Raw genomic sequence first — 24945 nt, forward strand, 5'->3', positions numbered from 1 at the left:
AATACTTTGTTAACAAAAATAAACTAAAATACTACCATTACCAGTAGATCCTCTCTAGAAATATAGCCAGGATTATTTAAAATGTACACAAATTTATACTCCCATCTCAATAATGGCAAAGTACCCTCCCTTTTCTCCATATTGTCCATGTTTCTAAAGACCCTACTTTTTCAGTATTGTTAGTTGTGCTAAATAATTCACTATGTAATTATAAAAGCAAGTCATGGAGTTTAAGGAAACTGTATGGTCTGTGTGACCACACCTGCATTCATTCAGTCAGAATCCCAAATAAGTACATCTTAAAAAGCATCTACTATGGCACACATGGAGTGTATGTGTGTGTTTGTCTTTTAGCTTTTCCTGGTTAGGGGTTGCCACAGCAGAACTCCGGTCCGCTAATGATTGGCAGTTGGTTTTTAAGGTGTTGAGTTGCCAGCCTGATGCCCAACCTTCAACGAAGGCACTCCCATTCAATGCATGTTTTTTGAACGCCCACTCAACTGCGGGGAGGACATGCAGACCCCACATAGAAGGCACTCCCAACCCAAGCCAAGAATTGAACGGAGAACCTCTTGCTGTGAGGCAACAACGCCACCTCTGCGCCACCGCGGCAGACTGTGTGCGTGTGTATGTACACATATATATATATATATATATATATATATATATATATATATATATATAAATAAAATGTATTTATTATAGCCATTAGCTTGATTTTGTCATTTATTTACTTCAGTACCTCAGCAGAACAGGTTCCAGTACACTGAACTTCTCTTCTGACCCGACTAATATCCTCCATGATGGAATGGAATACAGTACAATCATACATCCAAACCAGTTAATAGAGTAATTATATGATATCTACAAAGTAAACTGAATAATCATATCAACAAAAAGCACCAAATTCCATCAATACCTGCAGAAATGAACATACAGATGCACATAGGCAAGACAGCTTTAATACAAACATGAAGTTTTTCCTGAAATTTCATTTTACTTTACCTTCAGAAATAAGACTGATGTCACACTTCACTGCACTAATGTATAGAACCATGCATTAAAATTACATCACATGCTCCTTAAAGTAAAAACACAGTAAGAGGAAAAATCGTAGCAGAAGTGGTAAAAATTCAAACGCCTGAGACCTTCCTCTGGGAGAACTGCTAAATCCCCCATGTCAGTATAACTTACAAAAATCATTAATCCATGCCAGCTACATACAAGTAAATCAGAGCAAAATGTTAAAATTCCAACAACAGAGATGATGGAAAGCTGAGTCGATAATATCCCACCTCCCACTCATTTAAGCTAAGGGAAGCCATTGATCTGTTCTCTTCAACAGCGACATTGAACAGTGGGAGTTAGAAGTCTATACAGATTAATGTTCCATGTACGTGACAGTCTCTGCCTTACTCACCTGCCTCTTATCCTACAGTACAACGGTTTCATGTCAATCTCAAATATAAGCATATTGGGTCAGAGTTAAGTCCATTAGTTTTCTTTAGGAATTTCAGTATTGGGACTGAAAAAGTTTGTCTCCCAATATACTTCCCAGGGAGAAATCCAAATGGGACATACCAAACCCAAGCAGATATTATCCTTCTGTACGGTACTAACAGAACATAGCTGAAAAGCAGACGTATCGCCAGGACAAACAGAGAGAGCAGTGTCACACACCATATCAAGGTCAGAGGGTATATTTTTGAACTTAATACAAATTCTGCCTCCTTCTGCTACAAAAATTTAACAAGAAATTCATTTACCAGTTGTTTGGGAACTCAGCACACTCAGTGACAGCTACCTTTTCTTGTAGGTAGGCTTGAACATTTTACCTGTAAATATACATCCAAACACATAGGTTCATTTTCTGTATACACAAATAGATATGTGACACTTATAATGCGCATTATGTATATATGGTGCATAGTTTATATATATATATATATATATATATATATATATATATATATATATATATATATACACACACATATGCGTGAATGGGCGTACCTTCGTTGAAAGTTGTACGTCAGGGCTGGCAACTCGGTACGTAAAAATCTGCTGCCAATCATTAGCAGACCGGAGTTCTACTGTGGCGACCCCTAACCGGGAAAAGCCGAAAGATACAACATGTATATATATGACAGGGGGTGTGGGGGGCATAGCCCCCCATTCAATACAGTTTAATATTGTCTAGTATTGTTGTATATTGAGCAGTCCCTATTAAAATTGTAAGTAAGTAGTTTATAACCCGAGTAGGTGGGGGCTATGCCCCCCCACCCCTGTTGTGGGGGGCTGTGCCCCACACACACACACCCACCCTACTTTAATATTCTCACTCTGAGATCGCACTATAGTGGGGGAAAATGGCAGATACACTATCAGTACTATTTCTGGCAGAATGGATTTTCGGCAATTTGGACCATATATATGGAATTTTCAGCAAAATGTCCTAGACCCATATATATATATATATATATATATATATATATATATATATATATAAAATACACACACACACACAGAAAGAGAATGCTATTCTTATCTTATTGTGCCCTTACATGAAAAAACAATCAGTCGATACCTACATGTTAACTAAACGCTGCTGAAAATGTATATCACCAGAAGAGTAACAATCTCAATCGGAATCAAACAACATCCTTTTGAGACTGGACAATCAACTAAAAAAATACACCTTAAACATGTTTTACATAGTGAGGGGTTTCACCTCCATACATACTATACTCTGTGGTCACACAACTATGACCAAAATGGAAACTCCATAAAGTAGTCAAGAGTCACTCTTGCACAGATTGATAACCCCTGCACCCAGTTAAGAGACCATGCAACAGTTTGTGACTGTGTAAATATCTGTACATTTGGCAAACCGCTCTGCACCCATACATACACATGTGCACACATGAATATATAGTTGCAGGTCAGTTTTTTGAATGTTTGACATACTGACTGCTACTTTTGCTAGCTTAAGAAACTTTGTTGGCATCTGTGTATGCAAGGTTGTGACACAGAGGAAGTGGTGGAAATTTGCACTTTCCCCAATGTTGTGTGATCCTGGAGTTCGTACATACAAGTTGTAAGGATGGGAAGGATGCACTCACAACACACACTCCCATATATGCATAAACAGGTCTACTTTCATTCACTGAAAACACATTTCACTGAATTTCAATTCACCCTCAAGAAGTCGCTGAAATCACTGAAAACTCATTTCAGGGAATCACATTTCACTGAATGTAAATACTGTTGGGCAAATAAAACGTATATGCTCTTTTCCCCACTCCAATCTTGGAGTTAATATATATAGTTAGGGGGTGTGGGGGGCATAGCCCCCACATTGGGGGGGTATGGGGGGCATAGCCCACCACCTACTTAGCTTTTATATTTATGAATTTCATTTCACTTCACTGAAAGCTAACAACATAAAACCAAAAGTAGGTGGGGGGCTACACTCCCCCAACACACCACCCAGTGTGGAGCCTGTGCCACCCACACCCCCCTAACTATTTATACTAACTGCAAGATTGCACTACAGTGGGAAAAATGGCATATACATTTTATCTGCCCAACAGTACTTACATTCAGTGAACTGTGATTCTGTGATTTGAGCTTTCAGCGATTTGGTGTGAGTGGTTTGAAATTCAGTGAAATGTGTTTTCAGTGACTGAAAGCAGACCCGCATAAACATGCACACAGAGACACATACACAGGTAATTATTCTCTGTTAGGAACGAGAATATTTAAGTACACAAATCTTTCTGATACATCATTGGTGTGGAACATATGACTCGGACAGAAATAGGAATATTGCTTGCATCTTGGGATATATCACCTTCAACTACATCCTGGGTTGAGACTTGACCAGAATATGATAAGGAATGCAACTGTGTGTGTGTGTGTGTGTGTGTGTATGATATATTATAGTACAAAGAATGTTCAAGAGGTAAAAAAGTCAAATACAAAACACTGGCAAAATCTTTTTGAACATTCACATTACCGAAACCCTATACACTAAGCCTACAGAAGATCAGAAAAAGAAACATTTTACTTTTTTGATCTTTAAACTTAAATTCATCTGTACCACTATGACTTATTTTGCCTAAATAGCAGTAGTGTTTCGGAAAGTGTTTTTCTAAGGTATAATCTAGAGAATGGTTTAAGGGCAAGGTTAGGGTTAGAACTCATTCCTAAGATGGTGTAACAGGCATTTTGCAGGCCTGAGCCACTCTGCTACTGTGAATCCAAAAACATGCTGGATAACTTCATTAACCGGCTGAGCTCCTGTTTTGCCTGGTACACCTGGAGTGTTTCCTGCCTTTTTTTCTTTTAATATTTTTTCCTTGATACCATTGACAAGCTCTTGCAAAAAGGAAAAGATGTGCTGAACATGGAAGTTCTTGATGGAATATTGTACTTACAGGCACAGTTGTTAACACTTTGGGAGCAGACATACCCTACACATCTGTATATAGACGTCTGTTACTGGTCATCTGCTCAGTTCACTTATCTGTACAAAATACAATACATATATTCAAACATGAAAAATGTCATGTTAGCAGCAAGGTCCTCATCCTTCAACGCTCATATCTTAGACTAGGACTGACAATGAAGTCTAAACTGCTTTCTCGAAGAGAACACTTATGCGGTATGAAAAAAAATGAACCTAATACAGGCAGATCACATCTGTATACCAGCTGTATATTGGCCCTGCCATGATAAAAGATCAAGCCAGATATCCCAATAAGGTATGACTGCAACTGTGACCTATTAAGACCATCTATACTGTTTGAGGGCCTTTAAAATTGATTGCTCTAATTTACAAGAGAAGGATGCTAAGACAGTGAAATTTACCATGCTTAACTCTCACTGTATCAGCTTTAGAATTTGCAGACTTCCTGGTAATGAGATGGGGAAATCACTGTTTACAATCTTTCTTGGGCTTATTTTATTTATATTTGTGTAAACTAATTGAACGTGGATGCTGATATTTGCCACAGTGGATATAAAACCTTTGACTGGAGCTTAAAGTTGGAACGACACAGAGGCCACCTTAGGAAATCTGACACACTAGACATATACCTCAGATGTCTTTCATCTACTTACGACATTTTCATAAAGTTGTCTTTGTTTTAAAGTGAATAAATTCCAGTTGGGTCTGGTCAGCTTTTCTTGATTGCAAACAAAAAAAAAGTATATAAATTTGAAAGACGGACACATCCCTGATACATATGACCTTTATTGTAGTTCTCCAGGTACACACAAGATGCAATAATGAGCACATTGTAATGACACTACAGTAGGGACCATGCCTTTCTGCCCTTAAAAGGGCACATACGGTAATGGCAAAGGCCCTCAGGGCTCTCTAAAATTTCATGAAATGGACTTATTTACTTTGGCTGATCAAATTACTCCGAATAGGCATAGCCTATTTTCAGAGGAGATTTAAGGTGATATTCAAACTGACAAGGAGAAATTTGGCAAGGATATCAGAGAAATTCCCTTCTTTTTTTGATGCACTGCATGACTTTCTATGTCTACCTCAGCTACCATCAAAGCAGGCAGATGGCAACCACCTCATTCTGCAGTACAGTGTTCAGTACTGGAAAAATGTACCCACAGCCAGTATCAAAGGTAAGTGAACTATACGATGAGCTATTGGTACTGCTCAAAAGACAGTTTGGTGGTTCCTATTGCCAGCTAAACTTATTGAAATAGTATCTGCTGTAGAAAATACAAAAGCTGAAGTGACAGTATTGTATTTAATGGAAGGAGCCACACACAACCCCCATGCATGGGGTTGTGTCCTTCTGCTCAACCAGCTTTATACAATCATGTTCGGGAGCGCTGCATCTTTAGAAGATGGGATGCTTCCTGCTGCATCAGTATTGGAGAACTAGCATGCTCAAATATACATTTTGTAACGCACACAAACTGGGAGACTGTCACTTTCATAAGGTTTCAATCTAGGAAATGTGCTTCTCGTATGTAACAAAGCTAGCCTAAATTCATAAAGATTATTTTTCCTATGTCTATTTATTGATAGCAATTGCCATTCAGTTTAATGAATGACTATTTATTTATCTATAGAACTGAACCAAAACCTGCTGTCTCAGATGGGTCAGCTGCGTAGATCTTAGCAAGGGACCATGCCACATACCTGATTTAAGAACCGGGTCCACTGAAGGCAGCAGCAAAAAGAGAGAAACAGAACAGGTTAGCAGTCAGGAGACATTTAACAGTTTTAAACATACATCTATACTTGAAATTCTGCATGCCAGAGAGAGACATCTTTGTAACTTATAGATGTAATACCTTAAAAAGAACAGACAAAGCCTGGAATAGTATTACCGATTCTGTAACACTTAAAGCATCTAAAAGGTTGCTCAGAGCAAACCTTGAATCACAGTGATTCAAAAGAACTGAAGTCCCTTACCTTTAAAGAAGTACTATGTGTTTCAAAAATAGATAACATATACCTACTTGCAAAGGAGTAATTATGGACTTTGTACTCTCAAACTGAGAGAGAGAGAGACCGGATGTCAGCTCTAGATGTGGGTACAGGTAGGTAAGTAATTGTGATCAGCAGAACCCAGACTGTATGACTTACAATCACCTTTACTGCAAAATCATGCCAAGCAAATATGAAAGCTATGGTTATCAAAAGAGCAGACTCTGCTAAAAAGAAATCTGTTTTAGGAAGGCTGTACAAAACTCTCCAAACTAATGTGAGCACACCGGATATCAAAAGAGCAGACTCAGATAAAAAGGGCTTTATTTTAAGAAAGCTCTAGAAAACGTACATGACTACACTGTTGATGAACAATGCTAACATACAAAACCGCCATTTTGGGTGAATCAAACAATCAAAAAAACAGGTATGTTTCTTTATTTCAAAGTAAGCATTATCAAATGCATCAAAGAAATATAATGCTAAGAGTCTACAAAGGAGGAATAAAACACACAGTATCAAATGAGGCATAAAGAAGCATGAAACGTGGTCAGAAAAGAAAAATGCAAGACTGAAGAAAATATAGCAAATCTACTCATAAAAGGAGATAATTTTGCAAATACATAAAACAGACAAATTAAAAAGAAGATATTCTCAAACCAAGCTTGGAACTCAGCAGAAACGGTTGATGAAATAGCAGGGCTAGTAACTGAAAGCTACTCTAGTTATAGAAAAGGTGAATGGAGGTTTATTGCAACAATTCAGTGACATGGTTAGGAAACCGGATTCATCTCAGCCTTTCTTTCTGGGGAAGTTGTCTTGATGAAACTTAAAAACTAAAGCAGATAATGCAGTAGGGCTAATGGGACAAATAGCTACATCTTTAACTAAACTCTTCAATGTTTCTGGATGGAGGACAAAAACCAAGAAAACTAGAACAGAGCAAATGTGACTACCCTTCACCAGAAGAGAAAAGTACAGTTTTGTACCTACCATAAATGTAGATGTTCGAGTGCTCATACAGCTGCAGTCATAACAGATGGGTTATCCTGCCGTCAGGCGGGTCCTCGGTCGGCCGAATTCCAAAGTCTAGGTCCGGCGTCGGTTGTCGTTGCTTCTTCCCTGACGTCAGTGCAGCAGGGGTATAAAAGAGGCAGCCAACGCCATCTTCTTCAGTTTTTCTTGCCCCAGATGTCAGGTGCCCCCAGAAGGAAGGCAAAACATAAATTTATGTAATCATGCAATATAGAATAATCATAAAACAGTGGTTGCCAGCAAATACACCATAAAAGAATACCTCAAATAGGTTGTATGAGAAGGTGTTTGTGATAAGGTCTGTCCTAAGAGGGGAAGGAGGGGGGGCAACCTGGACTGCAGCTGTATGAGCACTCGAACATCTACATTTATGGTAGGTACAAAACTGTACTATGTTCATCATGCATACAGCTGCAGTCATAACAGATGGGAAGAATCCCAAAGCTAAGTAGGGGTGGCAGGCACTTAGAGGAACTAGGTGGAGCAAGGATGCCCTGCAAGACTGCTGTGGCAAATCCCACTCCAGATTTAGAGTATAGTGGAAGGTGACAGTGCTTGGAGAAAGTGTGCACTGAACTCCAAGTGGCTGCTTCCAAAATGTCCTTGGTAGGAACCCCCCTGAGGAAAGCTGCAGAGGTAGGTATGGCCCTGGTGGAGTGGGATCTGATGCTTGTAGGCACAGTTTTTCCATGGAATGAGTAACAAAAGCGTATGCAGTGGGCTATCCATTTTGAGATTGTCTGTTTGGAAATAGCCTTTCCTTGAGCACCTGTTGCATAGGACACAAAGAGTTGCTCGGATTTCCTGAATGGCTTTGTCCTGTCCAAATAATAACGAAGCTGTCTGTGAATGTCCAAAGAATGCAGTAGTCTTTCCCTTTTGTTTTGTGGATTAGGATAAAAGGTAGGTAAGTGGATAGTCTGATTCAAAGCTACACTGGATACTACCTTTGGCATAAAGGTAGGGTTGGTTCGTAAGGAAACTCTGTCCTGATGGAAAATGAAAGGTTGCACAGCCATGAGGGCCTGTAGCTCCAAAACCCTGCGTGCTGAGGTGATAGCCAGAAGGAAGGCTGTTTTTCATGACAAGTATTGTAGTTCTGATGAAGCAGCTGGCTGGAAGGGAGGAAGGGTCAGCTTTTCCAATATGAAGTTGAGGTCCCAAGCAGGGACTGGTGGTTTCCTTGGGGGTTTTATATTCTTTGCCCCTCTGAGGAACTGTCTTAAGAGAGGATGTGAGAATAAAGGAGGGTCTGTGTTGTATTGTGCAGAAATGGCTGAAGCGTGGATTTTGATGGAGGAGAAGGAAAGTCCACTATTTAATAACTCAGCTAGGTACTGTAAAATCTGAGGTAAATTTATTATCCAAGGATTCTGGCCCTTTTCTTGATTTCAGGCACAAAATCGTTTCCATTTGGCTGAGTAGGCTTTTCTAGTAGAAGGTCTTCTGGCCTCCAAGATGACATCCTGCACCTCCTTGGAGAGGAGGGTCTGTTGGGAAATCAAGGAATTCTCCATGCAGCTAGATTTAGGGTTTTGAGATGGCTGTGAAGAGTTTTGTAGTTGTGCTGGTCAACAGAAGAGGGACTAGAGGTAGGATCCAAGGTGGGGAGTGTGTCAGGCTCTTCAGGAGCGGATACCAGTGTTGTCTTGGCCAGTCTGGAGCAATCAGAATCATTTTCGGTCTCTCTGCTCTGGCCTTTAATAGAACTTTGGGCAACAGAGGAAGAGGCGGAACTGCATAGACTGTCAACGTTGTCCAATTGAAAGAAAGTGCGTCCACTTTCCAGGCCTGTGGATGATAGGTCCTTGAACAAAATTTTTTCAACTGGTAATTTCTGTGGGTAGCAAAGAGATCTATGTCTGGCTGTCCCAATGCCTGAGTTATCTTTGTGAAAACTTGAGGATGCAACTTCCATTCATGTGTATCTGTCATATTTCTGCTTAGGCTGTCTGCCAGTGTGTTTTCCTTCCCTGGCAGGAATTGTGCCTGTAGTTGAATTTTCAATTCCAGTGCTGTGTTCCAGAGGGTCATGGCTTGCCTGCACAGGGGGTATGAATGAGTTCCCCCCTGTTTGTTTATGTACCACATCACTGTGGTGTTGTCTGTCCTTATCAATAGCTGGCCTGGATGCAGTAGTTCTTTGAAGGCCATAATAGCATTTTGCACGGCTAGCATTTCCTTTTGGTCGATGTGTAGGTGCTTCTCTTTTTGGGACCATTTTCCCTGAATGCACTGATCTGTCATGTGTGCCCCCCATGCATAGTCTGAGGCATCTGTTGTGATGATTTGAGTTGCTTGAGGTACACAGAAAGGGAGACCTATGTTTCTTTGGCATGCTTGAGCCCACCACAGGAATTCCTTCTGAAGGCAGGGAATGAGTGGTATAATTGTTTCCAAGCTATGGCTGTGTTGAGACCATATGTTTTTTAGGTACCATTGAAGTTTCCTCATATGCAGCTTTGCACATGGGATTAGTAGGATGCAAGATGCCATGAATCCCAGAGCCTGCAGGACTTTCCTTGCAGTCAGCCTGGTGAAAGTTGCCATTTTTCTGAAGTATTGAAACAGTTGCCCTTGTTTGTCTGGCGTGAGATAAGCCATCTGGGTGGTTGTATTCAAGCTGGCACCCAGGAAAATTATTTGCTGAGATGGTATTAGTTTTGATTTCTTTTTGTTGACTGTGTATCCCAGAAAGTTCAACAGTTTTATTACAAACGCCAGGTGTTTCAGAAGTATGTCCTTGCTGTCCACTTGGATCAGGCAGTCGTCCAGATATGGGTAGATTTGTATTCCTTGTAGTCTGCAGAAGGCGATTACTGATGCCAGGCATTTCATAAACACTCTGGGTGCAGTAGATAAGCCAAAGGGCAATGCAGAGAATTGATAATGGGTTGAACCTGCAAGAAATCTGAGGTATCTTCTGCAATCTTGTCTGATAGGGACATGCAGGTATGCCTCCTTGAGGTCCAATGTTACCAGCCAAGACTCCTTGCCCAGCATGGGAAGAAGCTGCTGTAATGTGAGCATCTTGAATTTTGGTACCTGTAAATATGTATTCAGGATGGATAGGTCTAAGATAGGTCTCCATTCTTTGTCCTTCCTTGGTACCAGGAATAGTCTGGAATAAAACCCTTGAACTTGTTCTTTTGCAGGTACCTCTTGAATCGCTTTCATGTCCATGAGAGCTGAAATTTGCTTTTGTGCCTCTGCCCTTTGATTTTGTGGCAGGTTTGGCATGCCTCTCATTTTTGGAAGGGTGTGAAAGTGAAACTTGTAGCCTTTGTCTATAATGTCCAGGATCCATTTGTCTTTTGTAAGAATATGCCAATTTTTTGAGAATAATGCCAGTTTTCCGCCCAAAGGTGCTGCCATTAAAGCTTTGCTTGGCAGGTAAAGGGGGAAGAATTGTGTCTGTTTTCTAAATAACTGTGATCTATCTTCTCCACCTCTAGGGGTTGGTGCTTGCCACTGTCTGGCTCTGAAAGATCCTTGAGGTTGCCCTCAACCCCTTGGGCATCTGTATCTACCCCTTTGAGGTCTGTCCGTGGCTGGAAAGGACCAATTTTTTGAAGGCCAGTTTCTGCTGAAACGTGGAGGTTGTACCTGCAGAAAATCTTTCACTGTTTGCATTGATTTCGCTTTTTCCTCCATTTTCTTTAGTACCTCCTCAGCTTTAGCACCAAGCAATACATCTTTTTGAAGAGGTGCATCTAATAATTTAGCTTTGACATGATCTGGTAAGGCTTGCTCTTTGAGCCAAGCATGTCTACGTATAACAGACCCCGTAACAGCAGCTCTGCATGAGGCCTCTAAAGCATCAAAACCACACTGCAAGGTATTTTTACCCACTTGCTCTGCACCATGCAACAAATCCTGCAACTCTTTTAAATCTGGTTGTTCTGGTTGTGTCATTTTGCTTTTCAACTGAGATAACAAAAACTGTTGATACTTTAACATATGGAACTGACAGTTTAATGCCCTCATGGTTAAAGTGGCCAAGTTGTACACCTTTCTCCCCCACCTTTCTAAAGCTCTGGAATCTCTCTCTGAAGGTAATGGGTTTTTGGCAGTAGAGGCCTTAATTCCCTTGGGACCCTGTAAAATAGTTTCTGGGTCAGCAGTATGGCTTTTGTATAGGAACTGGTGTGAATCAGGAACCCGGTAATACCTGTCTGGTTTAACAGGAGCTGGGGGTAAGGAATCTCTGGATTAAGGCTGGCTTCTGTGTACACATCATCCAATATATCTAAAACAGGAGGGATAGCCAGAGGCCTATGCTGGGGGAGCAAGAGAAAATCCCTGAGCCTTTTCTTGGAATCTGAGTAATCTTGGCCTTCCCAATGAAAGTGTTCCCTTAATGTATGTAGGGCTTCCCCAAAAGAGTAGTCCTCAGGGGGGGGGGACCAAGGGAATAGACTCCTCTCCATCAGAGTCTTCGAAAGGAGAATAAGCATAATCCTGGTCCTCAGAATGTTAAGAGGTAATAGAGGCTTGATCTGAGGAAGGGGAGTCTTCCTCTAATCTGGGCCTTTTGTCCGAGGGGGGTTGAGAACCCCTGATAAGAGTAATCAAATCCTCAGCCATTTTGAGCATCTGTTTTTTAGGCATGGGGCCTTGAGAGGGGGTCTGAGGTCCCTGTTTTTTGGATTTCATGGCTGCTTTAGATTTAGTGAAGGCTTTAATAGAAGGAGGAAGGCCTGAAGACACCTTGAGAAATGGCAGGCCTATCTAAACTCTGAGTTTCCCCGCCAAGAGTGGCGTCGGTATCTGTAGTAGGAAGGGGGACCAAGGAGCCTGCAACCTCGGTTACTGAAGACACCGGTAATGTTGTGTCATCGGTACTCAAGGGCTGCGTAGGCGCCTCGCTGAGAACCATAGAACCGGTAGTCGTCCTTAGCGTGGTGTCAGTAGTCGGTGCGGACCTCGAATGTCGGTCCTTGTCTTTGCGTCTTTTACTCAAAACTGGAGTCGGAGTATCCGACGACATAATATAATTAAATTTTTTACCAAAATAGTGAAGGGCGAACTCCACCCGGCGCTTAATAGTGCGTTTGTTGAATCTAGTACAGAAACGGCAGGCCGAGACATTGTGGTCTGGGCCTAAGCAAGGTATACAGAAAGAGTGAAAATCCTTATGCGGTATTTGCTTCCCACATGAAATGCAATTATTAACTTTGTCTGACATCGGTCTGAGGCAAGAAAAGTTTCCCCAACAGGGTACTTAGCTTTCAAGAAGACTTCGGCTGAAATATTTTCGTAAATCTCAGGAGCTGGCCGACCGGCACTTGCGAACTGCTTCTGCTTCGGGCACCGCGCGGCAAGAAAGACTGAAGAAGATGGTGTCGGCTGCCTCTTTTATACCCCTGCCGCACTGACGTCAGGGAAGAAGCGACGACAACCGATGCCGGACCTAGACTTTGGAATTCGGCCGACCGAGGACCTGCCTGACGGCAGGATAACCCATCTGTTATGACTGCAGCTGTATGCACGATGAACATCAAAAAGGAGGCTAAATGAAGTCATCAACCTGCCAGTTTATCATAGAATCATTTTTGAAGAATAGGATTTTTTATTTTGAGAAGTTAGTGGAGCATGGCTTCACATAATGAAGGTCATAGGTGGCAAATGTAATAGTAATCCAGAAAATGGTTTGCAGTCAGGATCTGCCAAGATTTAAACAAAGCATCTGACATGCTATTAATAAACATTTTGATTCTTACATATATTTTAAGTGATTTGCTGATAAGAAAAAAACAAACTTGACTGCGCACCATGGCATATTGTGCAAAAACTACTGAGCAAATGTTTCTCTCCATCAGTGTATATTTTAAGACTTTGCTTTTTTTGTAAAGACTTTTAAACTTGCATTTTCTCTACCAACCATGAACTTTAATCTCAGTGCATCAAAGCACGGAAAAAGTACAGTTGTGTACACTTATCATAAATGTAGATGTTCGAGTGTATTCACTGTTGCAGTCATTACATTTGGGTAATCTGCTGGCAGGTTGCCCTCAGTCAGCCTGATTAACAAAGTCTTGGGTCCTGTGTCGGTTGCTGTCCCTTCTTCCATGATGTCAGGTCATCAGGGGTAAAAAAACATTCAGCCGATGCCATTACATCAGTTTTTCTTGCCCCAGATGTCAGGTGCCCCCCAAATGGGGAGCAAAATATATATGTAATTAAAAACACCAAAATATACCTCCAAACAAAAGCAAGTACACCAAAAAAGACTTTTAAGCATAGTAAAAGAAAATAGAGATATAGTAAGAGAAAAACAGGGGGCTGGAGGGAGGGTAACCAGGACTGCAACAGTGAATACACTCAGACATCTACATTTATGGTAAGTGTACACAACTGTACTATGTTCTTCGTGTTTCACTGTTGCAATCATTACATTTGGGAAGATTCCCAAAGCTATGGTTGGGAGGATGGATTTATGCAGCATTAGGGCCAGCTATAAGGCCCTGCAAAACAGCAGTGGCAAAGCCAGCACTGGATTTAGAGAAAATTGGTAAGTGATAATGCTTGGTGAAAGTATGAATTGAACTCCAGGTAGCAGCTTCTAGAATATCCCTGGTAGGAACAACTCTGAGAAAGGCTGTAGAAGTAGATGCAGCCCTGGTGGAATGAGATCTGATCCCCTGGGGGGATAGGTTTTCCATGGTGCTTATAGCAGAAATTAATACAATGGCTTATCCATTTAGAAATGGTTTGTTTTGAAATAGCCTTCCCCTCTGCTCCTGCAGCAAATGCTACCAGCAGTTGTTCAGATTTTCTTCGAGATTTAGTCCTGTGCAAGTAGAATCTAAGTTGTACATGTACATCCAATGAATGCAGAATCCCCCCCCCCCCTTGTTCTGTGGATTGGGAAAGAAAGTTGGCAAAGACTGATTAAGAGCCACACTGGATACCACCTTGGGCATGAAGAATGGATTGGTCCTGAGTGACACCCTGTCCTCATGAAAGATGATGAAAGGCTCCACTGCCATAAGGGCCTGTAATTCAGACATCCTTCTAGCTGAAGTGATTGCTAAAAGGAAGGCTGTTTTCCAGGAAAGAAATTTTAGGTCTGCAGTAGCAGCTGGCTCGAGAGGAGGTAGAGTGAGTTTCTCCAATACAAACCTAAGGTCCCAGGCAGGGGTTGGAGCTCTCTTGGGTGGTCTCAAGTTTCTGGACCCTCTGAGATGCTGCTTGAGCAGAGGATGAGAGAAGAGGGGGGGTTCTGTGTTGTAATGGGCAAATATCTATCCAAGCAGAGTGCTGCCTGCCTGAAATCTCAGATGCTCAGGTAAGAGCTGCCCTCTCCAAAGCAAAAAACACAGCATCAATGAGACCAGATGGTGTCCCGGGCTGCGTCCTACATGAACTCCAAGAAGAGCTAATTGCATCCTACATGAGCTCCAAGAAGAGCTAAACCCAAACATAAAACTACTGTTCAATCACAGCCTTACTACAGTATATGTACCCAAAGAGTGGCGTACAGCAACAGTGGTCTCTCTCCACAAAGGTGGTGCCTCAATGGATCCTGGAAACTATCGCCCCATAAGCCTGACTAGCTTGGTCTACAAAGCTATGGAAAGGATCATCATGGACCTCATAAATAAAGATATTGGGGACCTACAGACACTGGATCCTACCCAGTTTGGCTTTGTTAAGGGCAGATCCTGCCTCTTAAACCTGGTTGATTTCTTTGAAACAGTCACCAAGGCCATTGACTAGGGGAAGGTGGTCCACACAGCCTACCTGGACCTCGCAAAAGCCTTCGATGCAATACCCCACTTGGGCATTATAGATAAGCTCACCAGCTTAAGTATAAACCCCTATGTCACTAGATGGGTTGCAAACTGGCTCAAGGACAGAACCCACATGGTTAGAATTGCTGGAGCCATGTCAGACTCCAAACCAGTTACAAGTGGCGTCCCACAAGGCTCAGTCCTGGGACCTCTCTTGTTCGGTATATATTTCTCGGAGGTACAGGCCAACACGGAAGGACTGTGGCTGACCAAGTTCACAGATGACTGCAAACTGGGCGCCATAATCGACTCTCCAGCCGACACAAGCATCCTCCAAAAGGGCCTCATAGAAACAGACAACTGGTGCCAGAGCCATGGCCTCAAGCTAAATGCCAAAAAGTGTATAATCATCTCCTTTGGCAAAAACAAAGTGCCCACAAATTACCACATAGGTGGTAATCCATTAATTACAGAAGAAGTAATTAGGGACCTGGGGTCCCAAGTTGATAGCAATCTCTCATTTGACAACCACATGGCCAAAATGGTTAGAAAAACATTTTATATAGCCCACCTAATCATGAAGGGATTCACATCTAGATCAGGGGAGGTCATCGTGCCTCTTTACTCATCCCTCATCAGGCCCATAATTGAGTACAATGCCCCTTTTGGGATGTACATTACCAGACACCTGCAGCAACTGGAAAGACCCCAAAAGTACCTCACCAAGAGGATCAAAGGGCTCAAACAGATGCCATATGCTGCCCGGTTAAAGAAACTCCAGCTCTACTCAGTGGCATACCGCCTGCTCAGAGGTGATCTGTGCCTGATGTATAAAGTCATGTCCAACCCGGAATTAATGGACATGCTGCACCTCAGAAAATCCAAATCCCATCGAGTTACGTGCTCGAGAGACTTGAACCTCAGCACTGAAATAAATAGGACATGCCGGAGGGACAGATTCATAACCCAGAGGCTCCTTTCACTCTGGAATAAAATCCCAGTCCAGGTTAGGCAGAGTCGCTCATTTCCTCTCTTCAAGAGGAATCTTGATGAGTGGATGGGAGATCGTAGGTTTACCCCGGGTATCACTTCTGTGTCACTGTTAGACAGAGGCACATTATACTAACCTCGAAAAAGGGCATAGCAAAATTAATTTAAAATGGGTGGCGAAAGCCAAACACACTCTGGCTAGGCTTATAAATGCCCTAGGGCAGATAGCCTAGTATGAACCTATGAACCTATAATGAGCTGAAATGGCTGAGGCATGGATTTTAATGGAGGAAAAAGACAGGCCCTTGTGAAGCATCTCAGTCAAGTATTGCAAAATCTGAGGTAAATTGGGTGCTGCTGTGCTCATCCCTTGAGATTGATTCCAGGAACAGAATCTTTTCCATTTGTCAGCATAAGATTTTCTAGTACTAGGTCTTCTCACCTCCAAAATGACATCCATCACAGGTTTGCTAAGGGGGAATTTAAATGATTAGCCAAGCTGCAAGATTCAATGTTTGGAGCGGAGAGTGCAGAATTTGGTTCTCCTGCTGAGACAATAAGGAAGGTGTCGGAGGCAGGTGCCATGGAGAAATTTGTGACACACTGCACATGAGTGCGTACCAGTGTTGGCGTGGCCAATCTGGAGCAATCAAAATCATTTTTGGTTTGTCCTCTTTGACTTTTAGTAGAACATTGGAGAGCAGAGGCAGAGGGGGAAAGGCATAGACTGACGGGTTTTTCCAGCTGAAGGACAGAGCATCTACTTTCCAGGCTTTTTTGTGAGGAGCTCTTGTGCAAAATTTGTTCAACTGGATATTCTGGGGTGAGGCAAAAAGATCTATGTCTGGACTCCCCCATTTGCTTGTCAACATATTGAAAATCCGTGGTTCCAATTTCCATTCATGTGGGTCCATGAGATTTCTGCTTAGTTCGTCTGCCAGAATATTCAGCTTGCCTGACAGGAATTGAGCTTGTAGTTGTACTTGGTAGCTCAAGGCCGTGTTCCACATAGGCTTGCCACCCCTCCGTTTTTTTTCCGGACTATCAGGAAATCAAACTGATTCTCCGGTATTCCGGAAAACACTGTACAAACTCCGGTATTCTGTTTCAAAAAGGAAACAGACTATCGGAGTTTGTAAATCGGCTGATTTACTATGCTTTTTTTTTTTACAGAAAAGCATAGTAAATCAGCCAAAAGCAGGCGGCGGGAATGAAAAAAGAGGGCGTTCCCGTTGAGTGATGCTGCCATGACATCACAAAATAGGAGGTATGTTGGCGGGAGAGGGGGTTGGGGTGGGCGGGGTTACTGGTGACGCGAGGGGCGTGGCTTTGCTCCGGTTTTAGCCGTGAAGGAAGGTGGCAACCCTAGTTCCACAATGCCATCGCTAGTCTGCAGACAGGGTAGGAGTGTGTACCCCCCTGCTTGTTTATGTACCACATAAAGTACAGTTTTGTACCTACCATAAATGTAGATGTCCGAGAGGTAACAAATGGGTTGTCCTGGCCTCAGGCAGCCCTTCGGTCGGCCGGATTCCAAAGTCTGGATCTGGCCTCGGCTGATGTCGCACTTCACCCGACGTCATAGCTGCAGTTCAGCGGGTATAAAGGCATCAGCCGACACCATTTTCCTCAGTGTTTCTTGCCCCAGATGCCAGGTGCCCTCTAGGAAGGCTAAATTTGGATAAATGCAAATGATTCCAAACAATAGAGAGCAAATAGAAATAAACATGTATATACATATATACAAACAAATACACCATAATAGATTCCCCCAGCTAGCTACAAGATGGGCAAATACCCTAGGAGTACCACAGAGGGGAAGGAGGGTGGGTAATCCTGACTGCAGATGCATACCTCTCGGACATCTACATTTATGGTAGGTACAGTACTGTACTATGTCCTTCAAGGATGCATCTGCAGTCCTAACAAATGGGTAGAATACCATAGCCAAACTGGGGGAGGAGGCACTAAGGAGGCACTAAGAGTTTATGGTGTAGTTAAGATCCCTTTCAAAACAGCAGTGGCAAAACCTGCTCGGGATCTGGAGTATAAAGGTAGATTATAATGCTTGGCAAATGTATGCACAGAGCTCCAAGTAGCAGCCTCTAAAATGTCTTTGGTAGCCACTCCTCGTAGGAAAGCTGTAGTAGTGGCTGTAGCCCTTGTGGAGTGAGGTCTGATGTTTTCTGGAGTTGCCTTTCCATGAAAAGAGTAACAAAATCTAATGCAATTTCCTATCCATTTTGAGATTGTTTGTTTTGAAATTGCTTTTCCTTCCATTCCTGTTGCATATGCTACCAGAAGCTGGTCAGTTTTTCTATTGTTCTTGGTTCTGTCCAGGTAGTAGCGCAATTGTCTGTGTACATCCAAGGTATGCAGCAATCTTTCCCCTGTTCTGTGGGTTGGGGAAGAATGTTGGTAGGTGTATTGCTTGGTTTAATGATACCCTGGAGACCACCTTTGGCATAAAGGTAGGATTAGTTCTCATGGACACTCTATACTGATGGAAGATAAGGAAGGGCTGTACTGCCATTAATGCCTGTAATTCAGAAACCCTTCTAGCTGAAGTGATTGCAAGTAGGAATGCAGTCTTCCAAGATAAGTACTGTAATTCTGCTGTTGCTGCTGGTTCAAAAGGGGGGAGTGTCAACTTTTCTAACACAAAGTTCAAGTCCCATGTAGGCAATGGTGGTTTCCTCGGTGGCTTTACATTTTTAATTCCTCTGAGAAACTGCCTGAGTAGAGGCTGAGAGAAGACTGGAGGATCCATGTTGTATTCTGCTGAAATTGCTGAAGCATGAATCTTAATGGAGGAGTAAGACAGACCATTGTGGAAAAGCTCTGCTAAGTATTCCAGGATGTTAGCTATGTTTGCCAATGATGCATCTACTCCTTTTGTTGCACTCCAAATGAGATATCTTTTCCATTTTGCTGAATACGTTTTCCTTGTTGAGGGTCTGCGAGCCTCCAAGATAATGTCTTTAACCCTTTGAGATAAATCTGGGTTATTTTTCCTTATGTAATGTTCCAAGCAGCTAGCTGCAGTGTTTTCAAGTTTGGATGCAGGATTTTGAAGTTGTTCTGAGTTAGCAGTAGAGGTAGTAGGGGCAGAGGCCATGCGTGTTCCCGGGTCATACTCCTCAGTAGCGGGTACCAATGTTGCCTCGGCCAATCTGGAGCTATCAAGATGATCCTCGGGTGATCTTCTTTGATCTTCAGTAGCACTTTGTGCATCAAAGGAAGAGGTGGGAATGCATATGCTGTCAGGTTTTCCCAACTGAAGGATAGGGAGTCCACCTTCCAAGCAAGTGGGTGGTATGTCCTTGTGCAGAATTTTTTCAATTGGTGGTTGTGTGGGGATGCGAACAGGTCTATTTCTGGCAGCCCCCATTTCCTTGTGATGGTTTTGAAGATGTCTGGATGCAGCATCCATTCGTGGGCATCCGTGGTGGTTCTGCTTAAGATGTCTGCTAGTATATTTTCTTTTCCTGGCACAAATATGGCTTGGAGCTGAATGTTGAGGCTCAGGGCCACATTCCAGAGGTCCATTGCCATCCGGCATAGAGGATATGAATGTGCCTCCCTGTTTGTTGATATACCACATAACTGTGGTGTTGTCCGTCCTTATCAGCAAATGACCCTGTTGAAGAAATGGTCTGAATGTCTGAATTTCCTGTTTTACTGCCAGCATCTCTTTTTGATTTATGTGCAGGTTCATCTGGTCTTGAGTCCATAAGCCTTGTATGCACTTGTCCACCATGTGTGCCCCCCAACCGAGGTCTGAGGCGTCCGTGGTGATAGTCTGGCTTGGGTGAGGCCTGTGGAAGGGCAGTCCTTTGTTCAATTGACAGGCCTGGGCCCACCACTGGAATTCTTGCTTCAGGCATGGAATTATTAGAATTTGGGTTTCTAGGCTGTGCTTGTGCTGAGACAATAAATTCCTCAGGAACCATTGCAACTTCCTCATATGTAGTCTGGCATGTGGAATTAATATTATGCAGGATGCCATGTAACCCAGGGCTTGCAGGATTTTCCTTGCTGTAAGCTGGTTCTGCGTTGTTAATGCCATGAAATAGAGTGGTAGCTGCTTCTGTTTTTCTGCTGTGAGGAATGCCATCTGGTTTGATGTGTCCAGTTCTGCACCCAGGAAGGTTATCCTTTGGGATGGTATCAGCCTTGACTTTTTTGTGTTGACTGTGTATCCCAGGGCTTGCAGCAGGTGAATAACCTTTTTCAAATCTTTTGTTAATTTGTCTTTGCTGTCCGCTTGTAACAGGCAGTCGTCCAGGTATGGATAAATTTGAATTCCCTGAAGCCTGCAATGAGCAATTACTGATGCCAGGCATTTTGTGAATACTCTGGGCGCAGTAGATAAGCCAAAAGGCAATGATGAGAATTGATAATGCTCTGATCCTGCAAGAAATCTGAGGTATCTTCTGCAATTTGGTCATATGGGGACGTGCAGGTATGCCTCCTTGAGATCCAGAGTCACCAGCCAAGACTCCTTGCCCAGCATGGGAAGAAGTTGCTGTAGGGTCAGCATTTTGAATTTTGGAACAATGAGATATGTGTTTAGAGCGGACAGATTGAGGATAGGTCTCCATTGGTTTTCCTTTCTTGGTACCAGGAAAAGCCTTGAATAAAATCCTTGTCCTTGTTCCATAGCCGGTACCTTTTCTATAGCTCTCATCCTTAGTAAGTGGTCTATTTGCTGTAGAGCGTTTGTCCTTTGGTTTGGAGGTAGGTTTGGCATTCCTCTCTTCCTTGGAAGAGTATGGAAGTGAAACCTGTAGCCTTTGTCTACTGTCTGTAGAATCCATTTGTCTCCTGTAATGTAATGCCAATTTACTGAAAATAAGGCTAATTTTCCGCCTAAGGGTGCTGCCAGTTGTTCCCTGGTAGGCGGTTTCAGAGCCAAGTCACTGTGGTTGTCCTGTAGAGGTGGTAGTGGCTGGATCTGTGGCAGTAGTTCTCTGGCTGTTAGGCTGCCACTGACGTCCCCTGTAGGCACCTCTGGATTGACCTCTGCCTCTAGGGCATCTATTTCTGCTTCTCTGTGCTCTGGTGGTGTCTGGAAAGGACCAATTCCTGGAAGGCCAGTTCCTACTAAACCTCGGAGGCTGGACCTGTAAGAAATCCTTGACTGTCTGGACAGATTTAGCTTTTTCTTCCACCTTCTTCAACACTTGCTGTGCAGGGGAACCAAACAAACTGTGCTTTTCCATGGGAGCATCTAGAAGCTTTGACTTTACATGGTCTGGTAAGGATTGCTCTTTTAACCATGCATGTCTTCTGATCACTGTACTAGTCATAGCTGATCTAAAGGAAGCCTCCAGTGCATCATAGCCGCATTTTAAGGAATGATTACTGACCTGCTGAGTGTTATGCACCAAATCCTGAAGGGACTTACGGTCTAAAGGTTCAGGCGAGGACAGTTTTTTAGTAAGCTGATCTAACAGAAATTCCTGATACTGAATCATGTGGAATTGACAGTTTAAGGCCCTAGCCGAAAGAGTAGCAGAAGTATAAACTTTTTTACCCCATCTCTCCAATGCCCTAGATTCTCTTTCAGAGGGGAGGGGGTTTTTGGCAGAGGCAGCTGCTACAGCTTTGGGGCCCTGTGAAATAGTTTCAGGATCTGCAATAGGAGCCTTATACAAATGATAATGAGTGTCCGGAACCCTGTAGTATCTGTCGGTCTTAGCAGGGGCCGGAGGCAGTGAGTCAGGGGCAGAACAAGCATCATTAAATGCATCATCCACAACTGTAAGTACTGGAGGAATAGCTAAAGGCCTATGTTGTGGTAAATGTAAAAAGGTCCTAAGTCTTTTCCTAGAGTCTGAAAAATCCTGGCCCTGCCATTGAAATTGTTCCCTCATAGCATGCAAGGTTTCCCCAAAAGAAAATTCCTCAGGAGGAGAGGCAGAAGGTATGGAATCCTCTGCATCAGAGTCCTCATATGGAGAATAAGGGCCCTCTGGAGGATTTGTATTTTCTGAATCATCAGAGGAATAATCTGAAGAAACTGGCTCAGGGGGCTCTGCTCTAAGCCTCTTCTCTGGAGGTGGGTGAGAGGCCCTGTCAGGGTGAGACTGGGTTCCCCTGATCAAAGAAATGAGATCCTCTGCTAGACTAAGCATTTGAGTACTAGAGCTAGGCCTGTGAGAGGGGGCTTTAGCAGGCACGGCCTTTGAAGATTTAGCTGCTTTAGCCCTGGCAAAAGCCTTAATTGACATGGATGCAGGGGGCCTAGCAGCTCCACGTGCAGGAGTAGATACATCCAAGGGGATAGTATCTGATAAATCCTGAGAAACTGTAAGAGCAGGTGGATTTTCAGTAGCAGATTCAGCCATGCTGGAAGAGGCCTCGGTAGAAGGAGGCAAGCTTTCGGCCGTAGGAAGAACCGCGGACTCGGCCGAAACAGAGACACTCGTGGTTGGCTTAACCCCGGTTTCGGCCGAAACCGCGGACCGTGAGTGTCGGTCCTTTTCCTTACGCTTTTTAGCTAAATGTGAAGTCGGAGTCTCCGACGGCATGATATAAGCAAAAGCGGAGCCGAAAAACTCCTCTGCAAACTCTGACCGACGTCTAAGTGTTCGTCGGTTGAAGGAAGCACAGGCTAGACAAGCTGCTACGTCGTGGTCTGGGCCTAAACAAGGTAGGCAGTAAGAGTGGAAATCTTTATGAGGTATTTGTTTCCCACAAGTTAAACAGTTATTCACTTTTTCTGACATCGGCTGAGGCAAGAAAGAGTCCCCAACGGGTACTTAGCTTTTTAGAAGTCTTCGGTAGTAGCAATCTCTGGTTCTGACCGACCGGCACTTGCGAACAGCTTCTGCTTCGGGCACCACGCGGCAAGAAAGACTGAGGAAAATGGCGTCGGCTGATGCCTTTATACCCGCTGAACTGCAGCTATGACGTCGGGTGAAGTGCGACATCAGCAGAGGCCAGACCCAGACTTTGGAATCCGGCCAACCGAAGGGCTGCCTGAGGCCAGGACAACCCATTTGTTAGGACTGCAGATGCATCCTTGAAGGACATCCGTGGTGTTGTCCGTCTTTACCAGTAGTTGTCCTGGATGAAGATATTCCTTGAAGGCTGTCAGAGCATTCTGTACAGATAGCATTTCTTTTTGATTGATATGAAGGTGCATTTCTTTTTGATTGATATGAAGGTGCATTTGATTTGAGCTCCATTTGCCCTGAATGCACTTCCCTGCTAGATGAGCCCCCCATGCATAGTCTGATGCATCTGTAGTGAGGGTTTGGGTGGCAGGGGGTGGAGTGAATGGCAGTCTCTTGTTTTGGTGGCAGGCCTCTGCCCACCATAGGAACTCTAGGCGCAGGCAAGGTATGATATTGTTTCCAGGCTGTGACAATGTTGACTCCATAATCTTTTTAAGTACCACTGAAGTTTCCTCATATGCAGTCTTGCATATGGAATTAGAAGAATGGAGGAAGCCATGAACCCCAAGGCTTGCAGTATTTGTTTTGCAGATAGCAGGGTTTTTGTGGCCACCTGTCTGAAGTAAGTCACTAAAACGAATTTGCTTTTTGGCATAAGGAAAGCCATCTGGGCAATTGTATTCAAGCTTGCACCCAGGAATGTAATTTTTTGAGAGGGTACCAGTTGTGATTTCTTTTCGTTTATGGTGTACCCTAGACAAGTTAGAACCCTTTTTACAAATACCAGATGTTTTAGAAGAGTGGCCTGGTTTTCTGCCTGAATTAGACAATCATCCAGGTATGGATATATTTGAATATTTATTTGCCTTAAAAATGCAATTACTGGAGTCAGGCACTTTGTGAATACACTGGGCACAGTAGACAAGCCAAAGGGCAGTGCAGAGAACTGATAATGCAAGTAGCCTGCTTTGAAGCGTAGGTATCTTCTGCAAGATTCCCTGATTTGGATATGCAGGGAAGCCTCTTTTAAATCTTGAGTTGCCAACCAGGCATCCTTGCCTAGCATAGGAAGTAACTGGTGAAGAGTCTGCATCTTGAATTTTGGAATGTCCAGAAAGGTGTTTAGAGTAGACAGGTCCAGAATTGGACGCCATGATTTGTCTTTTCTGGGTACCAGGAAAAGTCTGGAATAGAAACCTTGTCCCTTTTCCCCTTCTGGTACTGGTTGAATAGCCCCATGTTTAAGAGGGAAAGTACCTGTTTCTGAGCCTCTTCCCACTGATTTGAGGGCAGGTCTGGCAACCCGTTTGGAGTTGGAAATGTGTGGAAATGAAATCTGTATCCCTGGGACACTATATTTAATTATTTTATTATTATTTATTATTTGTCCTGGGTTATAATTTGCCAGTTTTGTTCATGAAGAGCAATTTTTCCTCCCAAAGGGGTGGTTGAGAGGTACGTACTTGGTAATTTTAAAGGAAAGTCATTGAGACTGTTTACGATAGGGTTGTGTCTTGTTATTTCCAGATTTGGAAGTGGAAGCTCCCCATTGCTTAGTTCTGCGAGTCCCTTGGGACTGAAACCTGGTGCTTTTGGAGTGTCTGGGTTTGGCTGAAGTGGATCTGGAAGGAGCTGGAAAGGAACAGTTCTTAGTAGGCCAGTGCCTACTAAATCTTGGAGGTTGCACTTGTAAGAAATCTTTCACAGTTTGCATAAATTTAGCTTTATCTTCCATCTTTTTTAGAACTTCTTACCTTATTGCCAAGCAGACTGTCCTGATGCAAAGGAGCATCCAATAATTTTGCTTTAA

The 24945-nt window shown here is 43.1% G+C and overlaps 1 protein-coding gene across 3 annotated transcripts in view; it reads right to left on the reverse strand.

The window, feature by feature from the left end:
* Window positions 1-24945, reverse strand: part of BCAM (basal cell adhesion molecule (Lutheran blood group)) — a 500114-nt gene that overhangs the window by 11341 nt on the left and 463828 nt on the right. For 2 of the 3 annotated variants that reach the window (XM_044080674.1, XM_044080676.1), the window contains one exon: window positions 6179-6199. The exons of the other annotated variant lie outside the window; for it this stretch is intronic. In XM_044080674.1, coding sequence (XP_043936609.1) covers window positions 6179-6199 — 21 coding nt within the window. The remainder of the gene's footprint in view (window positions 1-6178; window positions 6200-24945) is intronic. 3 annotated transcript variants of the gene reach the window in all.

Source organism: Protopterus annectens, chromosome 8.part0 (genome assembly GCF_019279795.1).
Source record: "Protopterus annectens isolate FY-2018-M chromosome 8.part0, PAN1.0, whole genome shotgun sequence".
NCBI classification, from domain to species: Eukaryota; Metazoa; Chordata; order Ceratodontiformes; family Protopteridae; genus Protopterus; species Protopterus annectens.